Genomic DNA, 18,273 nt, shown 5'->3' with positions numbered 1-18,273 from the left:
CCCACATAAGATTCATTGGTGAATGGTTTAGTGTAGATCTGGGTTCAGAGTCTTTCTTTTTTTTTTGCCACTTGAATAAACTACATACAGTTTTTATACCTCATTCACTTGTGAAATATAATGCAATGTATTCTATAGTTATAAGGATTACAGAAATTGTTTATAAAATGCCTGATAATATATGCCTAGCTCTAAGTTAATGGTAGATAAATTACTATTGCTGTTAGGATTATGAGTAATATCTGTGAAGTGCTTTAATATCATGATGCAGACTATGCTTTATATATATAAAACACATTGAAAATCAGGTTGGGTTAAGGAAAACATAGTGTATATCCTAGGGGTGTTGGTAGAGCCTCCTGGAGCAGGCCATTTCTGTTTTATGTCTTTATGCAGGTTTGTGAAACTAAATGGATGTATTTTTCAGTCTGGGTTTTGTAAATAGATTTGAATTCTAATAAAATACGTTTTTTTTTTTCTTTTTAAGGGTGCTATTTTCCTGGAAGGTGTAACTGTTAAAGGTGTAACTCAAGTAACAACTCAACCAAAGTTAGGAGAGGTACAGCAGAAGTGTCACCAGTTCTGTGGCTGGGAAGGGTAATAAACATTTAAAAATTTTTTTAAAAAGATTTATTTGTTTATGCACACAAGAGCTGGGGTGTAACCAGAGATGTGGGGAGTGAGAGGATTCACTAGAGACAGAGAGGGGAGCAGGACAGGCAGACTGATGGAAAATACACTGCTGACGGGAGCAGCAGCAAGGCAGGAGAGGTCTGCTGTGCCATGTGGGTCAGCTCCTTGCTTGTCTGGGGGAATCGAACTGGAGCTGCAGTGGCTATGGATAGCTTCATAGTGCTTCTTTTTAATCCCTTGTTCCACCAGGGAAGCCCCCCATTTTAAAGCTTTATATAAAATTTATTCTTTCTCTACTGTACTTAACATTAATGCAAACATTGACATAACTCCTTTGTTTCTTTAAAGCTTGTATGTTTACATACCATTCTTGAAAATGTCTCATTAAGTGTTGGATTTTTCTCAAGATAAGCAGTACACTATCTAGACAGTTGTCAAAATTAGATGGCTCACACATCTTCGTAAAGGAATAGGAAGTTATGCTTGTCACTGTCTGATATTTGTTTTGTGTCTTTGACTCTATTGATGCTGATTAATGGTTGATTTGGTCAGTTTCTTAAGAGAAAGGAGATAAAGCTTGAATGTGCCTTGTTTTTCTGTAACCAAAACCTGCAAGAATCAGTTTAAAGATATTCTGCTTCCTCCTATGACTTGCAGGTGTTTATGACTTTTGACATTTCATGGAGAGGAATCAGGAGACAATTCTTTGCTCTCAAGTCATTTTTTGTTGATCATTACTGTCTGGCAGAAAATTGTGATACAGTTAGAGCTTGATGAAACAGGATTCTTAATTGTTAAAAATTCTTAATATAGAGATCTTTTTTGTCTGGTACATACAGATCAATCAGCTAGAAAAATTTTACTAAAAGATGAAAATGATGATGCAATACTATTGCATTTGATATGTTAATCCCTGCCAATATATTTTAATTTTGACCTACATTCTTCCTATTTTGTCATTTCTGGGCATCTTTTGAACAGAAATTTGCCAACTCTGCAGAGTTATGCCAAATTGGCAAGATCAGGATAGAAGATTATGGGATCTAGAACAATATAAATTAAGCTAGTGTTTAAGTTTTCAGAAATAAAAGACTTGTAATCATACCTGCTTTACTATGTAATTCTTTATATGTTAATATTTAGTAGTTGTTATTAATATTTAATAGTAGTGGCTGTTAGAACCTTGATAATTTGTGTTCTAAAATGTCAAGAAAATAACTTTTTTTAGCATTCCTGTGAAAACTGATACTATTCCAACTGACATTATACTCATGATAGGAAGAACATTGTGATAAATGTGTGACTCATGTGAAATTGGTTTGAGGCACGTATTGCTTTGTATGGACACTAGCCATGATAGTAATAAAATGTTCTTCTTTAAGGTCTGGATTCCCGGGAGCACAGCCTGTTTCCATGGACAAGCAAAATATTAAACTTTTGGAGCAGAATCCATATAAAGTAAGCTGGAAAGCAGATGGTACTCGGTAAGTTATACTTTCAAATAGTTATACAAATAACCCTAATACTTGGCGGACTTAAGTGTTTTTTCTTGAGCATATTGTGCTTTTTGGTATGTCTGTTACCCACCACCTTAACTTTAGTGATTATTAGCTATTCCTAAAATTTAGAGATCTGTTGTCACTTTCTAATCTTTTTTATTTCCTTCTTCCTTACACATTTGATTTGTGTCCTTACAGCAAAGCTTAGTTTCAGATTTCATATTCCTGAATTTTAAAATGTTTATTAGTATGGATTTTGTGCCTCCTCAGTAACATTTTAGGTTTTTCTTTTTGTTTTTAATCTGTATATTTTAGATTTGTTATATGAATTATTCATTAAGCTGATGTTATAATAGTTAAAATTATTTTAATAGGTATTAATATATATTAAGTCCTATTAACTTTTTCATGATAGTGTTTTAGATTAAAAGTGAGTATATATATAGCCTGTTTAGACATATATTTTGTGTAAGTTTAAAATTTCAAATATGTTTACATATATTTTTAAAAATATTTATTTTTATGCATATAAGAACTGGGGTACAGGCCAGAGGTACGAGGGGTTATGGGACTCACCAGAGACAAAGTGGGGAGCAGAACAGGCAGATTGACTGAAATATACTACTGAGGGGAGTAGTAGGGGAGACAGGAGAGGTCTGCCACATGATGTGGGTCCCCTTCGTGACTGGGATGGAAAGTGGCAGTGGCTGTCAGTCGCTTCATAGTGCTGTGCTTTAACCTGTTGCGTCACCAGGGAGGGCCCTGTTTACATATTGTTAGATGACTATTACCATAACTACAGGTAACCCTTCTCCCTTGTCACATGATTACCATTATTTCTTGTGATAAGAACACTTACGTTCTACTCTTTTAGCAATTTTCAAATGTATAATACAGTATCATTAACCATAGTTACCAACTTTTAGGTTCCTAAAATGTTCTTGTCTTATAACTGAAAGTTTGTACCCTTTTTTACCAATATCTCTCCCATCTCCCTCACTCTCTAGTCCATAGTAACCATAATTCCATTCTCAGTTTCTGAGTTCAGCCTTTTTATATTCCACATAGAGCAAATACCATGTCATGCTTGTCTGACTTACTATTTTAGCATGACACAATCGGGGATGATCCATGTTGTTGCAAACGGCAAAATTGCTTTCTCTCTCATGACTGAGAACTATTCCTCTGTGTGCATGTGTATGTGTGTGTGTATACATATGATATCTTCCTTTATTTACTGACTGAGTCTTTGGGTGTTTTCCTATCTTGGCCATTGTGAATAATGCTGCAATGAACAGTGGGTGTGCAGGTGTCTCTTTGAGATCTTGTTTTCATGGTTAGTTATTATTAATTTTAATTTTTTATTTCAATAAATGCAGCATACATCTTAGGTGTTCCAAAATCCCCTTAATAGAAGGTTTTTAATATTGAAGAAATTGGTTGTTGCAACAGGAATTTTGTTGCTGCTTTGTGGTGTGAACGTGATGAAGGAACAACAGTTATGGGGCAGGTTTGCAAGACAAGACTCTACTACTTGAGCAGAAGTTCTTGTGCCATTTATTGAAAGCACAGAGAGGCTAGTAAAAGCTGATCATGGAACAGTGGTATGAGGAATAAGGTTTGGGGGCAAAGTTTTACAAGGAACAGAGAAGGGGATATCTCTACCATATGTCAAGAGACATTCGCTCCAGCAAAGTAGTTAATGCTATCACTGGCAGTTTTCCCAGCCCACCATGAAGATAGTCATGCAGTCATGTCAACGGTGGCCTAGGCATCCCCAGGCTCAGTGATATGGGCTATTCTCTGTAGGTAGTCAAGGAAAGCTATGTGTGATATGCAGATGACAAGTAGGTTACAGCTGCCCATGAAAGGTTAGCTCATAGGAATGCACAATTGGCTTTCCACATAATGCCCTTTCAGTAGATATCCTAGTTTTTCCATTTGTTTTTGAATGTTATTTTGAAGATGATATATGGTGCATTTAATTTTTAGGACAGTTGTTTAAATATCAAATTGGAAATTATGCCTTTTGTATTATGTTATCTTTATAGTTAAATTGTAGTGAACTTGAAAAATACATATGGAGACATGAAATAGGTCAGATAACATTTGATTTTACTATTAGGTGACTATGATACTATTTTAACATGATACTCTTTTTAAAAAATTAAAAATTATGCATACAAAAGCTGGGATGTAGGCCAGAGATGTGGGGTGGGGGAGGTGAGAAGATTGCCCAGAGACTGATTGATGAAACACACTGTTGAGGGGAGCAGCAGGCAAGACAGAAGAGGTCTGCTGCACCGTGTGCGTCATCTCCCTGGTGGTAAGATCTAACTCAGGCTGCAGTGGTGATAGCATGATAGTGCTGAGACTTAACCCCTATGTTACCAGGGATTCCCCTATTCCTTTTTCTTTTTGTCTATCTTGCTATATTGTAAACCTCATAATACAAGGAGTAAGCCTGTCTTTATACCTTTATATTACCAGTGCTTGGCGAGTCATTATACCACCATAATACATTGTGTTTTTTGCTGACTTGTTTTCACTCCTTTTTCTTTCCCTCTGGTAACATCAGTACAATATTCAGCTTTTTAAGGTTTGTTATTAGTTTGGCTTTATCTGACCTTTTGTTTGGTTTTTATATATTCCATATATAAGTGACACCATCTGGTATTTATCTTTTCCTCCAGAGTATTTTATTTACCACAATCCCCTCCAACTCTATCCATGTTGCTGCAAATAGCAAGAACCTATCTTTTTTGTGACAAGTGGAATTTTGTTACTGCATTAATTAGTTTCGAACACCAATATGGTTGCAATAGTTTATTATGTATTTTGGCTATAGCAACAATTATATTTTCAAAAATCGTGCTTGTTGAGCACTTACATGTACTTGACATTCTTTTTTAAAAAATATTTATTCATTCAAGAATTGGGGTACAGGGAATGAGAGGTTTCATCAGAGACAGAATGGCAAACTGAACAGGTGGATTGTCTGAAACACACTGCTAAGGGGTGATCTGCTGTGCCATGTGGATTATCTCCCTGGCCAGGGACTGAACCTGTGGTGCAGTGGCTGAGAATAGCTTCATGGTGTTGTGGGTTTTAACCCCTTGCACCACCAGGGAGGGACCATACTAGATATTCTTATGAGCATCTATCTCAGCGTATACTCACATCTATCTCATTTAATGCTCAACAGTTTTGTGAGGTATAGGTTATTATCACATTTTGTAAATTAGAAAAATGAATTACATAAAGTACTTTTCCCATTTCCATGTATTTATGTAGTGACAGAACTTTGATTTAAGTATAGGTGGTATGTCTCTTGAGGATCTTTACCATATTGCTGTTATTATGAATGTATTTCCTTTTTTTGGAATTGCCAAATGATATCTTTTATTATTCCCCCCAATATTTGTTTACTTTTACTGTTATATTCTTAGAAATATAGGTGACTTATTTGTTTTAAAAAAATATTTATTTTGACATGCTTTACTTATAAAACATGTAGGGAGATTGAAGTTCTTCCTGAGAGAACTTGACCCTGCTCCTTTAGCTAATTAATGTTAAGTGTGGCTGTTTGGTTTCACTAGATAGTATACCTCTCTCTTCTTGCTTGCTGCCTTCTTCCCTCCCTCCTCTGTATAAAGGGCATACAACATACACTGTTATAAGTAAGTTGTAGAAAAATTTCATCGATTTCCTTCAAATTTACAGTAATAATTGAAATTGCATTGCAACTTTCTCTTAATGGGAGAATCACTATCTTTCCAGAATTAATATTTATTGCTTTATTGGATAGCTATTAAACCATTATAGGCATTGGCAGTTTCAAAGATGCTATAAGACACTGTAGGAAAACAAATAATTCCTGCCTTTGGCTGGTTTAAGATGTGGTAGAACTATGTAGAGTACAAGGGAAGAGAGTGAGTACTGAAAAATTGTCAAGGGCTATTAGTTGATAGTCCCTATTAAATTGCTTGCTATTCCATATGAGATTTTGATTTTAAGAGTATGTTGAGTGGCCTACATGGATTTTGAAATTTGATAGTAGAAAAAATAAGAGTTGTAAAGACTTTGTTTTTTAGTGTTTGAATTGGGTTACCAGAACAGACCATAGAACATTCTGTTTGCTGGGTAAGATGTTCAATGGATTTTCATACTTACTTTTTTCATAATTCCATGATACTTTAAGAATGGTTATTTGCTCACTTTTTAGTCCATTATTTGTAATTATAAAATGCCTCGTGTTAGATTTTGTTAAAATAGGAGGAAAAATGTTTGCCTTTGTGAACCAATGAAAATTTTTTTGGGAGAGTAATTGTTTTTTAAAAATGCAGTCTTTATACAAAGTAAAATTGAAAGTAATCAACCATGTCAGGGACAAATATAAAAGGTAAAACCTTTGGAGTATTTCTTTTGATTTTTTCTTTTCATGAGGACTTGATTTTTTTATAAAATCGAAATGATTTTGATATCTTTCTGCCCTTTTGATTTATGGTACCACTCAAATCATTTTAAGAGAGACTTTTACATTTTATTCTAGATCAAAGTAAATTTGAGAAACTGGATGTGGCATTACTCTCTGATAGAAGACCTTTAAAAAGATACTGCATTTTATATACTTAATCTGTGTGGTCATGAAGCTCTAAAAAGCATAACCTGTCACATTCATAGTAATTAAATGAGTATATCATATGATTTTACACTTTGAAGTTTGTAAAAGACACTCTGTTCTAATTTTGATTAAAACTATTTAATCTAAAAATAATTGATTAAAATAACCAAGAGAGACTTGTTATCTATAGAACCGGTAGAGGCATGATATTTGTTTACCAGTATTGGAACTAATTACCTGATTTGTGCAGTGAATACTAATTTTGCTTATATTTCCTTATCTTGAAAGTTTTTCAAGCCCTTTTAATTCCTTCAAGATCAATGACCAGGTCTGTACCTTATTAGTAAACGTTTTTCATTATTAGTAGTTGGGATTTTATTTCTAACTTGAACTTAATATAAATTTTAGTGAAAGTTGGGTCTTGAATTTCTGGTTTGATAACAATGAAAACAGTGTGATTGTGTCTTTGTAAATATTATCCTCATATAAGATTAATTTATTATCATTGTAGAAAATTTAGAAAATGAAGATACAAAAAAGAACAAAAATGAAAAGCATCCATAATCTTATGAGTCATAGATGATTGCTGCTTAAATTTTGGTGTGTATGCTTTTGGACCTTCCTCTCTGTCTATATGTATTGTTAATTTAAATGAAAATGGATTCATTTCATTATAAAGTGTTGTATATGCTAAGGTACATAGTGCTAGAAATTACGGTGGTCCCTGCTCTAGAGCTTTCTGTTAGTTGAAGTATGTTTTCTTCTTAAACTTTAGTATATATGTTATTTGCAGCTTAGTAAAAAGCTTGTTTATGTTTAAATAAATAATATTAGAATGCTTTTAATAGAGAACTAAAACTCTCCCCTCCTTTTCTTGTCTATTAGTCTGCTCTCTAAAGACAGTCTCTTTTAACCATTTCTGTTTTTGATGCATTCTGTGACTATCCTCCAAACTCTATATAATACATTTTTGTCTACTTTAGGTGAATTCCTGGTGCAGAGACTGAGGCTTTGTTCACCAAAATTTCTGTACTTACCTTTCTTTCAATTTTTCATCAGAATTATACTATTCTTGTTAGTTCTTTGATCACTCCTGTGTATTTGATCTTCCCTTTATTGTTCTAATAACCCCTATATGGTGCTTTCTGACTTGTAAAATGAGAACTTTATAGAGTTCTTGTTTTCCATCTATCTCCATTTATGTCAGCTTTAATTTCAGTATTAGTAACTCCATTTATATCTATATGCTATATTTAAGTGGTCAACATAAAAATTTTTCCCTCCAGAAGACTGTTAGATTAATCGAAAGAATTGGATTTTCATTTTCATGGCATGAAAAACTCATATTTTAAACATTTAGGGATTAATACATACCTGGTTACAAAAGCATGGGAAAAATGGAGATACAAAGGGATTGCCTTGAGGAGATCAACCAGTTCTCCTACATCGGGTTGGAGCCTGGTTAGCACTTGCCTGTGTTCTGGCTGTTGCTGTTGGAATGCGCTCATGGCTGCAGTGGGGCAGCCACTCAATGCAGGCTGTCTCTGCTGAGAACCTGGGCCTTGGGTCCCTGACTGCTGCCAGAGTCAATAGTTTTCTCCCTCCTTGCTGGCAAGGAGTCTTGGGGGGTATAGTTCGCTTAGTCTCTTTGAGACACAAGCTATGCAGATAGAACTGATTACCAAAAGACAGAGCTTGCCCAGAGTTCCAAGTTAGGAGTTATCTGTCACTTGAAGTACAACATTCCTTTTGTTGAATTTGGATAGGTTGTTTTTCATTCCATTAATTGCCTTTACCCCATGGCCAAGATTTTTCTAGGTTTTATTAACTTTATTTCTTCCAGTTCTTTTTTTGTTATCCCAAAGACTTTGTTCTTCTAGAACTTTCTGTGATTTCTAGCTTCTGTATAACTGTTTTCTAGTATCTCCTGATTGGCTCTAGCTTTCTGAAATCCCTGTTTTCTTCCTCTCCTTCCCTTTCTTACCTTCCCTTTCTCCCCTACCCTGTCTCCCTTCCCCTCAATTCCCCACCTTTGATCCAGCCTTCCCTCCCTTCCCTCCTCTCTTCCATCTGTGAAAATGCTATTGCTCTAGCCCTATATTTTATTTATGTACCACATTTTATATTAAAAAGTATTTTCCCTCAATATTAAAAACTTAAGTTTATTGTCTCATAATTTAACCTCTGATAGAGATTTGATATTATACTGAATTAGTTTCTTAAATGATCTGCTCATGGTACTGGAAACTAATTTATTCTTGGCTTAAAGTTTCCTAGTGGGTATCTAATTATGTGGGTTTTTTCCTCCCTCTTTCCCTGTTCATGATGTTGGATAGTTGGTGATCTTTTTGAATCAGAACACCTGATTCTTCCATTCCAAAGAAATCTTTTTCTCCTCTTGTACTTTGCTTCCTGCCCTATCCCATAATGCCTCTTAGATTCTAGATTATTTTTCATCTCTAATATTTCTCTTTCATACCTTTCATTTCCTATTGTCTTTTTCAATTTTCTGGGAGGTTTGTTTCATTTTCTTTGTATCATTCTAATGAATTCCTTAAAATTGTGCTTTTAATTTTCAAGAGCACATCCTTCTTATTCTCTACTTATATCTTTTCATGACAAACTATTCTTGATTTATGGACATAATAGCTTCTTTTATATTTTATGAAAATACTAATTAGAGGCTATTTAAAATTTCACTTTTTTCTTGCATTACCTTTCTTCATTCTGCATTTAAAAGAAGATTTGGGTGGAAGCTCTCTGAATATAGGAACCTGTGCTAGGCTTGTGGATATGTGACCTTTGCTTTATGCTACATAGTTATTCTGGAGGACCCTCCAGTCCTACAAAGAGCTTTTAACAAGCCTCTTTGCTTCTGGACACTGTTGCCCACATAGTTACTTTACTTCCCCCTCAGGATTTGGTCCAGTTCCTATAGAGAAGAGCTGGCTGGAATTTTTATTTTTTTGCGTAAGAGGATAACCTGCATGTTTTGTGTATGAGTTGTGGGGATTTGTCTTCAGGTTATATTTAAAAAGAAGTAATTCCTCTTTTTCAGTCCATATGTCTCTCTAGTCATCTTTTTAATTGATGTTTGTGGGCCTGGGTCATCTCTGAGGTTTTACAAAATAGGCAGATCCTTTTGTGAATGTTGCCAACTTCTGTACTGCCTCTGTACACTGTACTAGTTGTCAACCCACCATCATCTATTAAGCAGTTCATCTGCTCCTTCTTTCCTTCATTATCTTAATTGTTGCGTGTTGTCTTAGCTGTCTGTTGCTATCTAACAAATTACCCAGATTTGGTAGTTTAAAACAACAAGCATACTTACATCAATCTAGTTGGGTGCTTCTAGCTTTGTGTCTCATGGAGTTGCCATGAGCCAGAGTTGTCGTCATCTCAAGGCTATCCTTTCCAGCTCTCTCATGTGCTTGCCGACAAGCCTCACTTCCTTACTGGCTGTTGACCAGAACCCTTCTATATTTCTTATTTTGTCTGTCCAGAGGATGTGTGGGAGGAAACTACTTTTCTTTTGTACACTTATATTCAGTTCTTTTTTTATTTTTGGGGTGGTGGTGGGGAGTGCATTAAACTCAAAAGACAGAAGGGAAAACAACATTTCTTCATTGTGTATGAGGGCATACAAAAGAAGTGGCTTGCTGAAAGCAGCTATAGTTAGGGGATTATATATCTAATTTAACAGGGGAAGGGTAATGTGTCAGAAAGGGGCAAAAAGGTTTCTATGGGAAGAACAAAACCTTTTTTTGGGGGGTGTAGTTCCAGTATTTTTTTCATCTTCTCATGGCAGTAAAATTGCTTCAGAGAGTGGATTTAAGCTAATTTAAATTTCTTTCCTAGGAGTATAACCTCCCAAAGAGGGAATTTATTGCAGCCTCATTCTCAGAAGCTTTTGCTTTTACCTCAGATAAGGGAAGTGCTGAGAAAACTTGATTCTGCATTGCTGAATCATCTTATATACTCTCTGGTTCCAGTGAAGTCCCCTAGATGCGGAGCGTCCTTACCACACATCGGCCAGCTTCCCCCAGAGCATGTGATCCAAGGGAGAGTACAAGATAATGCAAGATATCTAGAATGGAAGTAGTAGTCCTTTTATAATCTAATCTCAAAAGTGACAGAAACCACTTCCACATACTCTGTTGGAAGTGAGATGAAAATCTAGCTCGCTCTCAAGGATAGGAAAATGTAGTTCCATCTCTCGATAGGTAGAGTATCAAATATTTCATGAAAACTTGTGAGCATATTTAAAAAAACTGCCAGATAACTTTATGTTTGGGAAAAAAAACAAAGCGAAACTTAACAGTGTTAGCATTTTGTTAAAGGTTTGTGAAGTAAAAGATCATTTTATTCCATTGTTTGAATGTGGCATGATTTATTTGAAATTCTGTGTGGTTTAAAATTTAGTTTGTTTTGGACTTCTGTTTCTTTCAGAGTACTATATAAAATTCTAGATATCTTTTTTTCACTGAACTAATTATTCACATGAATGTAATCATTCATTGTCATTTATTGCTATATTCTGTATGCTCTGAAATACATTTATGGAAATACACATTACTCTAGTGTATTAAAATTTTTTTGTGCTTTTTTTTTCCAGTGGTATTTTAAGGGCCATGTTCTGAACCAGTATATTTTAAGGATTTATTTAACAGATTCATCTAAAAATGTTCCCAACCACTGTTGGTTCGCTTACTCATTTTATGGATCCACTAGATGGCAGCAGAGGACCGGTTTTAATTCAGGCTACCTTTGTGAAGGAGTAGATTCTAGTGTATAACAAAGCATTGTACATTTAATACATCGCAAGATGTTAGTTTTGGATTATCAAATGAGGATTAGGGGGCCACGTGTACAGCAGTGTTTAAAGCATTAGCGCTTTGATAATGTTGACATGTTCTTTTGTGTATTGTATTTAAATTATGTTCTGTAGATGACTATGCAGTGTCATGTTGGAACTATTGTTAAAAGAACACTTTTGTCATTTGAAAGTCTGTAAAATGGTTTGTCTGTTTCAGAAAACTGATGTGCTTATGTTATAATCTCAGACGGTGAAAGAATGATGTGAAAATTCTTTTATCCCATGTGGGCTGTTTGCTTGCGGCTGTTTGTATTGGAAACAAAGGGTTCCAACTGAAAAAGTCAATGTTGGATGTAGCTGTTTTGTTTTCAGTAGTGAAATTTAAGATTCATGGGGTAGAAATGTCTTTTGCTTTATGGTGATATATGAAGAAAATAAGGATTTTGATGCATGTGCTGCAATTCTACTTTGGGTAAGAAATCTGTATGAGATGTTTAAAAAATTGTAAAATATTTCTACTTTCCTGAGCAACTATACCCAGCTTTTGTATGTTTATGGTAATATGGTTCCAAAAAGCATTATTGTCAGTGAACTAGGTAAAGAAAAAGAAACTAGCAACTCTGACAGCTTCTTTTAAAATTGTGACATCTGATTGAGATTTTATAGGCAGCCCACTTTAGTGCAACGCATGTATGATTTTCAGCCCTGTTCCAGTGTTGCTGCTCTTTCTCATATTTTAGCTGGTAGGCGAGCTTCCTTTGACAAATTTTCTTTCAGCAACGTTTTGGAGTTCAGAGATTTTAATTTTTAAAAACTTGCGTGGGTAGAGAACTAAATTTTATTTTGCTATGCATGAATCATTTAGAATGGCATATAAGGTTTTCATGTGCTGTATTGATAAAATGTAAACTACTGGCTTGAGGTACAGAGTAAAGGATAGAAATAGAACAAATAAAATTAATGCTTAAATTGTAACCGCTAAGCAGCTGCACGTTGAGTCTACTCTGGTAGTTACTGTAATACTACATGAGTTCAAACTATTTATTTTTGCAGATACAGTAGTAGCTAGCATTTAGCTGTTAAGGCTGACACATCTGGAACTTCTAGAGTTTTTTCTCTTTGAGGAACATAAACAAGTAAATACTAGTGGAAATAAGTTAATTTTAATAACAATTTACAAGCCATTATATACTAATTAGTGGAGAAATTAAAGCTCATTTAAAACGTTTGCTACATGGAGACATAATTTAGCTACTTATATTTTCCCTGTGTGCATTAGACAATATTAAATAATATTGAATATCATTTGCACCTTTGATGTTTTAAAATTATCTTTGTTAAAAATTCTTAGTTGTGTTCATTCATAAATTTAAAATAAATTACTGGGGATTTTATAGTAAAATATCTTATGGTAAAGTAACAAAAACATGTAATACCTGTGTTAAAAGTAAAATTTAGGTTTCTTATAGAGTAGGTCTCTCCCTTCACTAAGATAATTAAAAAAAAATTGATTATTTTAGTAAAAATAACTTGAGAAAATGTCACTTGCTTTACAAAAAAATTCTAATTTTTGACATGCTTTAAATGGCAGCAGCTCTGACTAGTATCTAAAGCTAACAAATAACATTTTAATATGTGGTCAGTTTTAATGGCAATAAAATTGTGAGAGGAAAATTCATTTGTATCTTAAAAAAAAAAAAAAAAAGACCTGAATGGATCATGCCCTTAAAATGGTCCAAAATCTAATTGTGGTAATAAGATAGGAATACAAGAAGAGCAGTATGAAATATAATTGCTTGTGAATGATGATGGAGATTCTGAGACTGTAAGAGTTCTTATGAGGAGGATAGTGGACTAGTGAAGGGGAAGTAACATGGATGAGAGAAGCAACATGATGTCAGGAAGTGAAAACAGCCCCAGTTGAACTATTCTGTTAAGTATAAATGCAGAATCTGTGTAAGTTCCGGCTACTCGGAGGTTAGGTACTTAACACTAATGGGATGAAATTGTTACATGAGGGTGACAGCTTAAACTTTCCTGTTTATATTTTCAAGCATGTCAGACAGAATAACATGTCATGGCCCATGATTGCTGACCCATTCGTTTCTGATTTAAATTTTGAGTGTTTCCTACTGCTTGAATTGTCCTTACGAAGTTGTAAGGTGGAGGATATTTTATCTTCTTGTGATATAAGACCTCCTGAAGTTCATTAGTCCAGTGACCTTTCAGATATCTAAGAAGAACTGTATTTGAAATAGGGTATTGAGTATGGAAATAATATTTTCCATAGTGATACAGAAGGCAGGGTAATGTACCTGTGGAGTAGTTGCTGTGGAAGGGGAAGTGGACCACCTGCTTCTGTCACTGGAGGAAGAAAAGAAAAGGGGTAATGTCACAGAAAGCCAACCCTAGCAAGACATTCTCAAGGGGGTTGCCTTGGTAGGAGCACAAGAAGAACCTATAGTAATTGCTTTAAGTTACCTCCCTAACACTTTTATCTCTCATTTTCGAGGACCACTGGGTGGATATTTGGGGGGCTTAGTGAAAACTTTAATTAAAAGTAGATCATATTAGCACTCATTCAGTTAGTGTAGCCAACAGTACAATAAATTTCAGAAGTTGCATTATATAACGTGAAAATTGGAAGACTTACTAGAACCAACTTATTATCTTGCGCAGACTTCTTTTTTTTACCCCTTGTTGCTCTTTTGACTGTAGTTGGCATAAATTAAAGACAATTTCTAAGAGAGAGGGAAAATCAATTGACTAACTTTTGGACAAGCACTTTAGTGTAGAGCTCCTTTTTGTACCTGTTTTAAAATTTTAATTTCTTTGCTATTTTGACTTCAGTTGTTTGACTTTACTTTTGTAATTTTAGTGTTAAAGGTAATTAGAGGTTATGAATCCAGTGCTTTTTGTAATTTAACTTGCATACAAATCACTTGGGGATCTTGTTAAAATAAAAATTTCACTAAGTCTGGGGTGAGGCCCAAGATAGTGCATTTTTAACAAGTTCCCAGGTAATGCCAGCATTACTGATCCAAGGATCACACTGTGTGGCAGGAATCTACTCTGTTTCTCAGGATGAAGATATTACAGAGACCAAATTTGTTTAGTAACCTATATGTAATTAGCAACTGTGGACTTTTATTTTTTTAATGTCACAAGAATGTCATGTTTCTGAGCTAAAGGAAGTATATAAATGCTAAGGGAAATATTTCTTTCCCCTAATTAAATGGTAATTTGTTTATGTAGCCAACTTCACTCAATTTGAATCTAAGATGTATCTGAAGATTTTCTCTTCTACCTTATTGCTTTTGAGGATTTAAAAAAAATGATTTATTAACCGATGTGTATATCAAGTTATTGTTTTAGGTGATTATCAACATATTAGACTTAAGTACCCATTAAGAAACAAATTTAAGTGAGCTTAAGAACTATTAAAATACAGTATAATATATTCAAATAAAGCTTTTTGCTATGGAAAGTTAGTCATAGCTTTTCCATTATGTATAGTATATTTTTAGACAGTTATGAATTAGAGATAGTAATATAACCAAATAGTTTTTGTATTGTTGGTAGTACCTATGAGAAGACTTTCTGATCTCACTTGCATTTGAATTTAGTCCAGTTTTCCTTGTGTCTTAAGTGTTTTTGGGATTTTTGTGGGGCTGGGAGGTTGTGTGTGTTTGTCCATATTTGTACACTCACTACTTGGGCCAAGTGGTATTACATTAAAAACCCTTTTATCCCTTTAAGTTTTCATGATTCTCTACTTTGTAGATTGGCGGAAAGGGGGAGTATACTTTAACCCTAAGAAGTAGCAATTAACAAGATGCATATTGCTGATAGCAAGTAAGTTCTGTTCTGGTTTGATAGTTGTTTTTTAAACATTTTTAATATTTTAACATCTAAGAGTTTTCTCATCAAAAGTCTCTACCTCCTAGGTTGCAAATGGTTCCAAGCACACCCGTGTTCATAGCAGCCATATTCACAATAGCTAGTGTGGAAGCAACACAGGTGTCCATTACAAAACATGATATATACATTCAGTGAAGGGTGTGTGCTTTCTTCTTGTGTTTCCCCAAACTCTGTTAATTACTTGATTTTTATAAACTTTTATAGGGGAGGACATTTTATCAGTCATTTCTTATTGGTATAATTTGTTTTTTTTTTTTCTTTGCAAAGGGAATATGAACTCAGGTAGACTTAATTATAATTTTATTTACTTTGCTATTTTTATTTTAATGAGCTAGATTGTGGAAGAAAACCAGTAATTTTCCATCATGTACAGTAGCTTTTGGAGTTGTCTATGCATGTGATGTAACATTATAGTTAGTAAATATTAAGAGGCTGTTTAAGTACATTAGAATATTTTAAGTTCTGGGTTTGTTTTTGTCATTCTGATGTTTAGAAAACAAGTTCAAGGCGGATTGAGAGAGCCACCTGATTCAAGTTCATTTATTTGAGTTGTTTGGCATTGTTGATGTTTTAACTAGTATAGCTTCTGATTTTACAAACTATACTTCTGTGTTCACTCACATTTCTTCTTTGTTGGGAAGGGATGACCCTTTCTATCTTGATTACAGGGTTCTCAAACCAATCCTTTTTCTTTCATCCAGGTTTTGTCTTATCAGTAACCTCAATTTTTTTCAATTGTATATAGCAGTAGTAATATTAATAAAAATTATATCTAACTATAATTATGTTCTTATTGTGTGCCTTGCACATACTATAACAATAATCATGTGACAGTCAACACTGGGTATCCTTTATTTAGCAACACACTTAGTTCTTTTTTTCCACTTAACTTTTTTATTGTGGTAGGTTATACATAACAAAATATGCTGTTTTAACCATTTTTGAGTGTATGTTTCAGCAATATTAAACACATTCAGAATATATGTAAAAATTAACAATTATTATTCTCAGAACTTTTCTCTTGCAAAACTAGAACTCCATATCCACTAAACAGTAACTCATACCCGTCTTTTTCCAACTCTTGGCAACTACCATTCTATGTTCTGTTTCTGTGATTTTTTACTACTAAAGGTACCTCATATTATTGGAGTCATACAGTATTTGTCATTTCTAAGTGGCTGGTTTGTTTCACTTAGCATACTGTCCTCATGCATTACCCATGTTTTTGGCATAAGTCAGCATTTCCTTCCTTTGGGAAAGATGAATAATAATCCTTTGAATGTATATACCATGTTTTGCTATACATTCGTCTGGCAATGGACATTTGTGTTACTTCCACACTAGCTATTGTGAATAGGGCTGCTGTGAACATGTGTGTGCTAACTCACTTAATCTTGCAGCCACCTTAGAGATAGAGATTTTTGATGAGAAAACTCTTAGAGCAGTTAAGTGACTTGTGCAAAAATCTTACAGCTAGTAAGAGCCTATTTGGGATTCATGTGCTAACCACCAAATTAATTTCATATATCTTTCTATGTTGGTGCTTTGTCTTGCCTACAGATATCTTTACCCTTATTTATTATGTGTTAGTATTTAATTTACAGCATGTAAAACAAATAGTTTTTTTCCTAGAAAAGTACTATTTTTATTAAGTAACCACCTGATGCACACATAAAGTATTTACCCACATATTGCAACACTAATATTTTCTGTAAGGAAATGGCTATTCATTTCTGTCTCTAACATGGTTAAGAAATGGTTTTTTAAAAAGTAGTAGTTGAGAAATATTTCTTTTAGCCTAACAAGCTTTTTTTTTTTTTTAATTAAATTTTTTTAAAAATAATATAATAGTTTATTTTTACATCATTTTGTGCCTTTTCCTATCTCAGTTGTAATCCCCGTGGGCTTCCCGTCACCAAATCACCCATGTGCCATCATCATAGTCCAGTGTACTTTCCACCCCCCCACTATTTTTGATCCCCCCCTCCCCCATAAAATGTCTCTAGTATATAGTTGTTCATCATTATCATTATTTTCTCCTCTGGTCCTTTATACTCCTGCAATGAGTAAAACCATCCAGTATTTTTCCTTTTCTTTCTGGCTTATTTCACTAAACATGATCTTTTCCAGCTCCATCCATGTTGCTACAAAAGGCATGGGTTTATTTTTCTTGGCTGCTGAGTAATATATGTATTACTCAGCAATATATGTATTGTGTATATGTACTGCATCTTTTCAATCCAGTCATCTACTTTTGGGCATTTGGGTTTCCATGTCTTTCTAGTTGTAAATAAAGCAGCAATAAACATGGGGGTGCAGGTGTCTTTTTGAATCAGTGTTTTGTGTCTTTTGGGTAGATACCTAGAGTGGGATTGCTGGGCCATATGGAAGCTCCATTTTGAGAAACCTCCAAACAGTTTTCCATAGTGGTTGTACTAGTTTGCATTCCCACCAGCAGTGCAGGATAGTTTCTTTTTCTCTACATCCTTGCCAACATTTGTTGTTGCTATTTGTTTTAAGATGTGCCATTCTCACTGGTGTGAGGTGGTATCTCATTGTGGTTTTAATTTGCATCTCCCGTATTACAAGTGATGTTGAACATTTTTTCATATGCTTGTTAGCCATCTGTATTTCCTCTTTGGAGAAGTGTCTTTTTAGCTTTTCTGCCCATTTTCTGATGGGGTTGTTTATTTTTGTTGCATTTTATCAGTTCTTTGTATATCTTTGTGATGAATCCTTTATCGCTAATTTTATGTGAGAATTTTTTTCCCCAATCAATC

At 34.3% G+C, this 18,273-nt stretch overlaps 1 protein-coding gene across 1 annotated transcript in view; it reads left to right on the top strand.

The window, feature by feature from the left end:
* Positions 1 to 18,273, top strand: part of RNGTT (RNA guanylyltransferase and 5'-phosphatase) — a 215,108-nt gene that overhangs the window by 36,113 nt on the left and 160,722 nt on the right. Inside the window, exons 7-8 of the mRNA XM_004673684.2 lie at positions 488 to 597; positions 2,016 to 2,117. Of these exons, the coding sequence (XP_004673741.1) occupies positions 488 to 597; positions 2,016 to 2,117 (212 nt within the window). The remainder of the gene's footprint in view (positions 1 to 487; positions 598 to 2,015; positions 2,118 to 18,273) is intronic.

Source organism: Condylura cristata, unplaced genomic scaffold (assembly GCF_000260355.1).
Source record: "Condylura cristata isolate star-nosed mole 26May11 unplaced genomic scaffold, ConCri1.0 scaffold00001, whole genome shotgun sequence".
NCBI lineage: Eukaryota > Metazoa > Chordata > Mammalia > Eulipotyphla > Talpidae > Condylura > Condylura cristata.
This window is presented reverse-complemented; position numbering and strand designations above follow the sequence as displayed.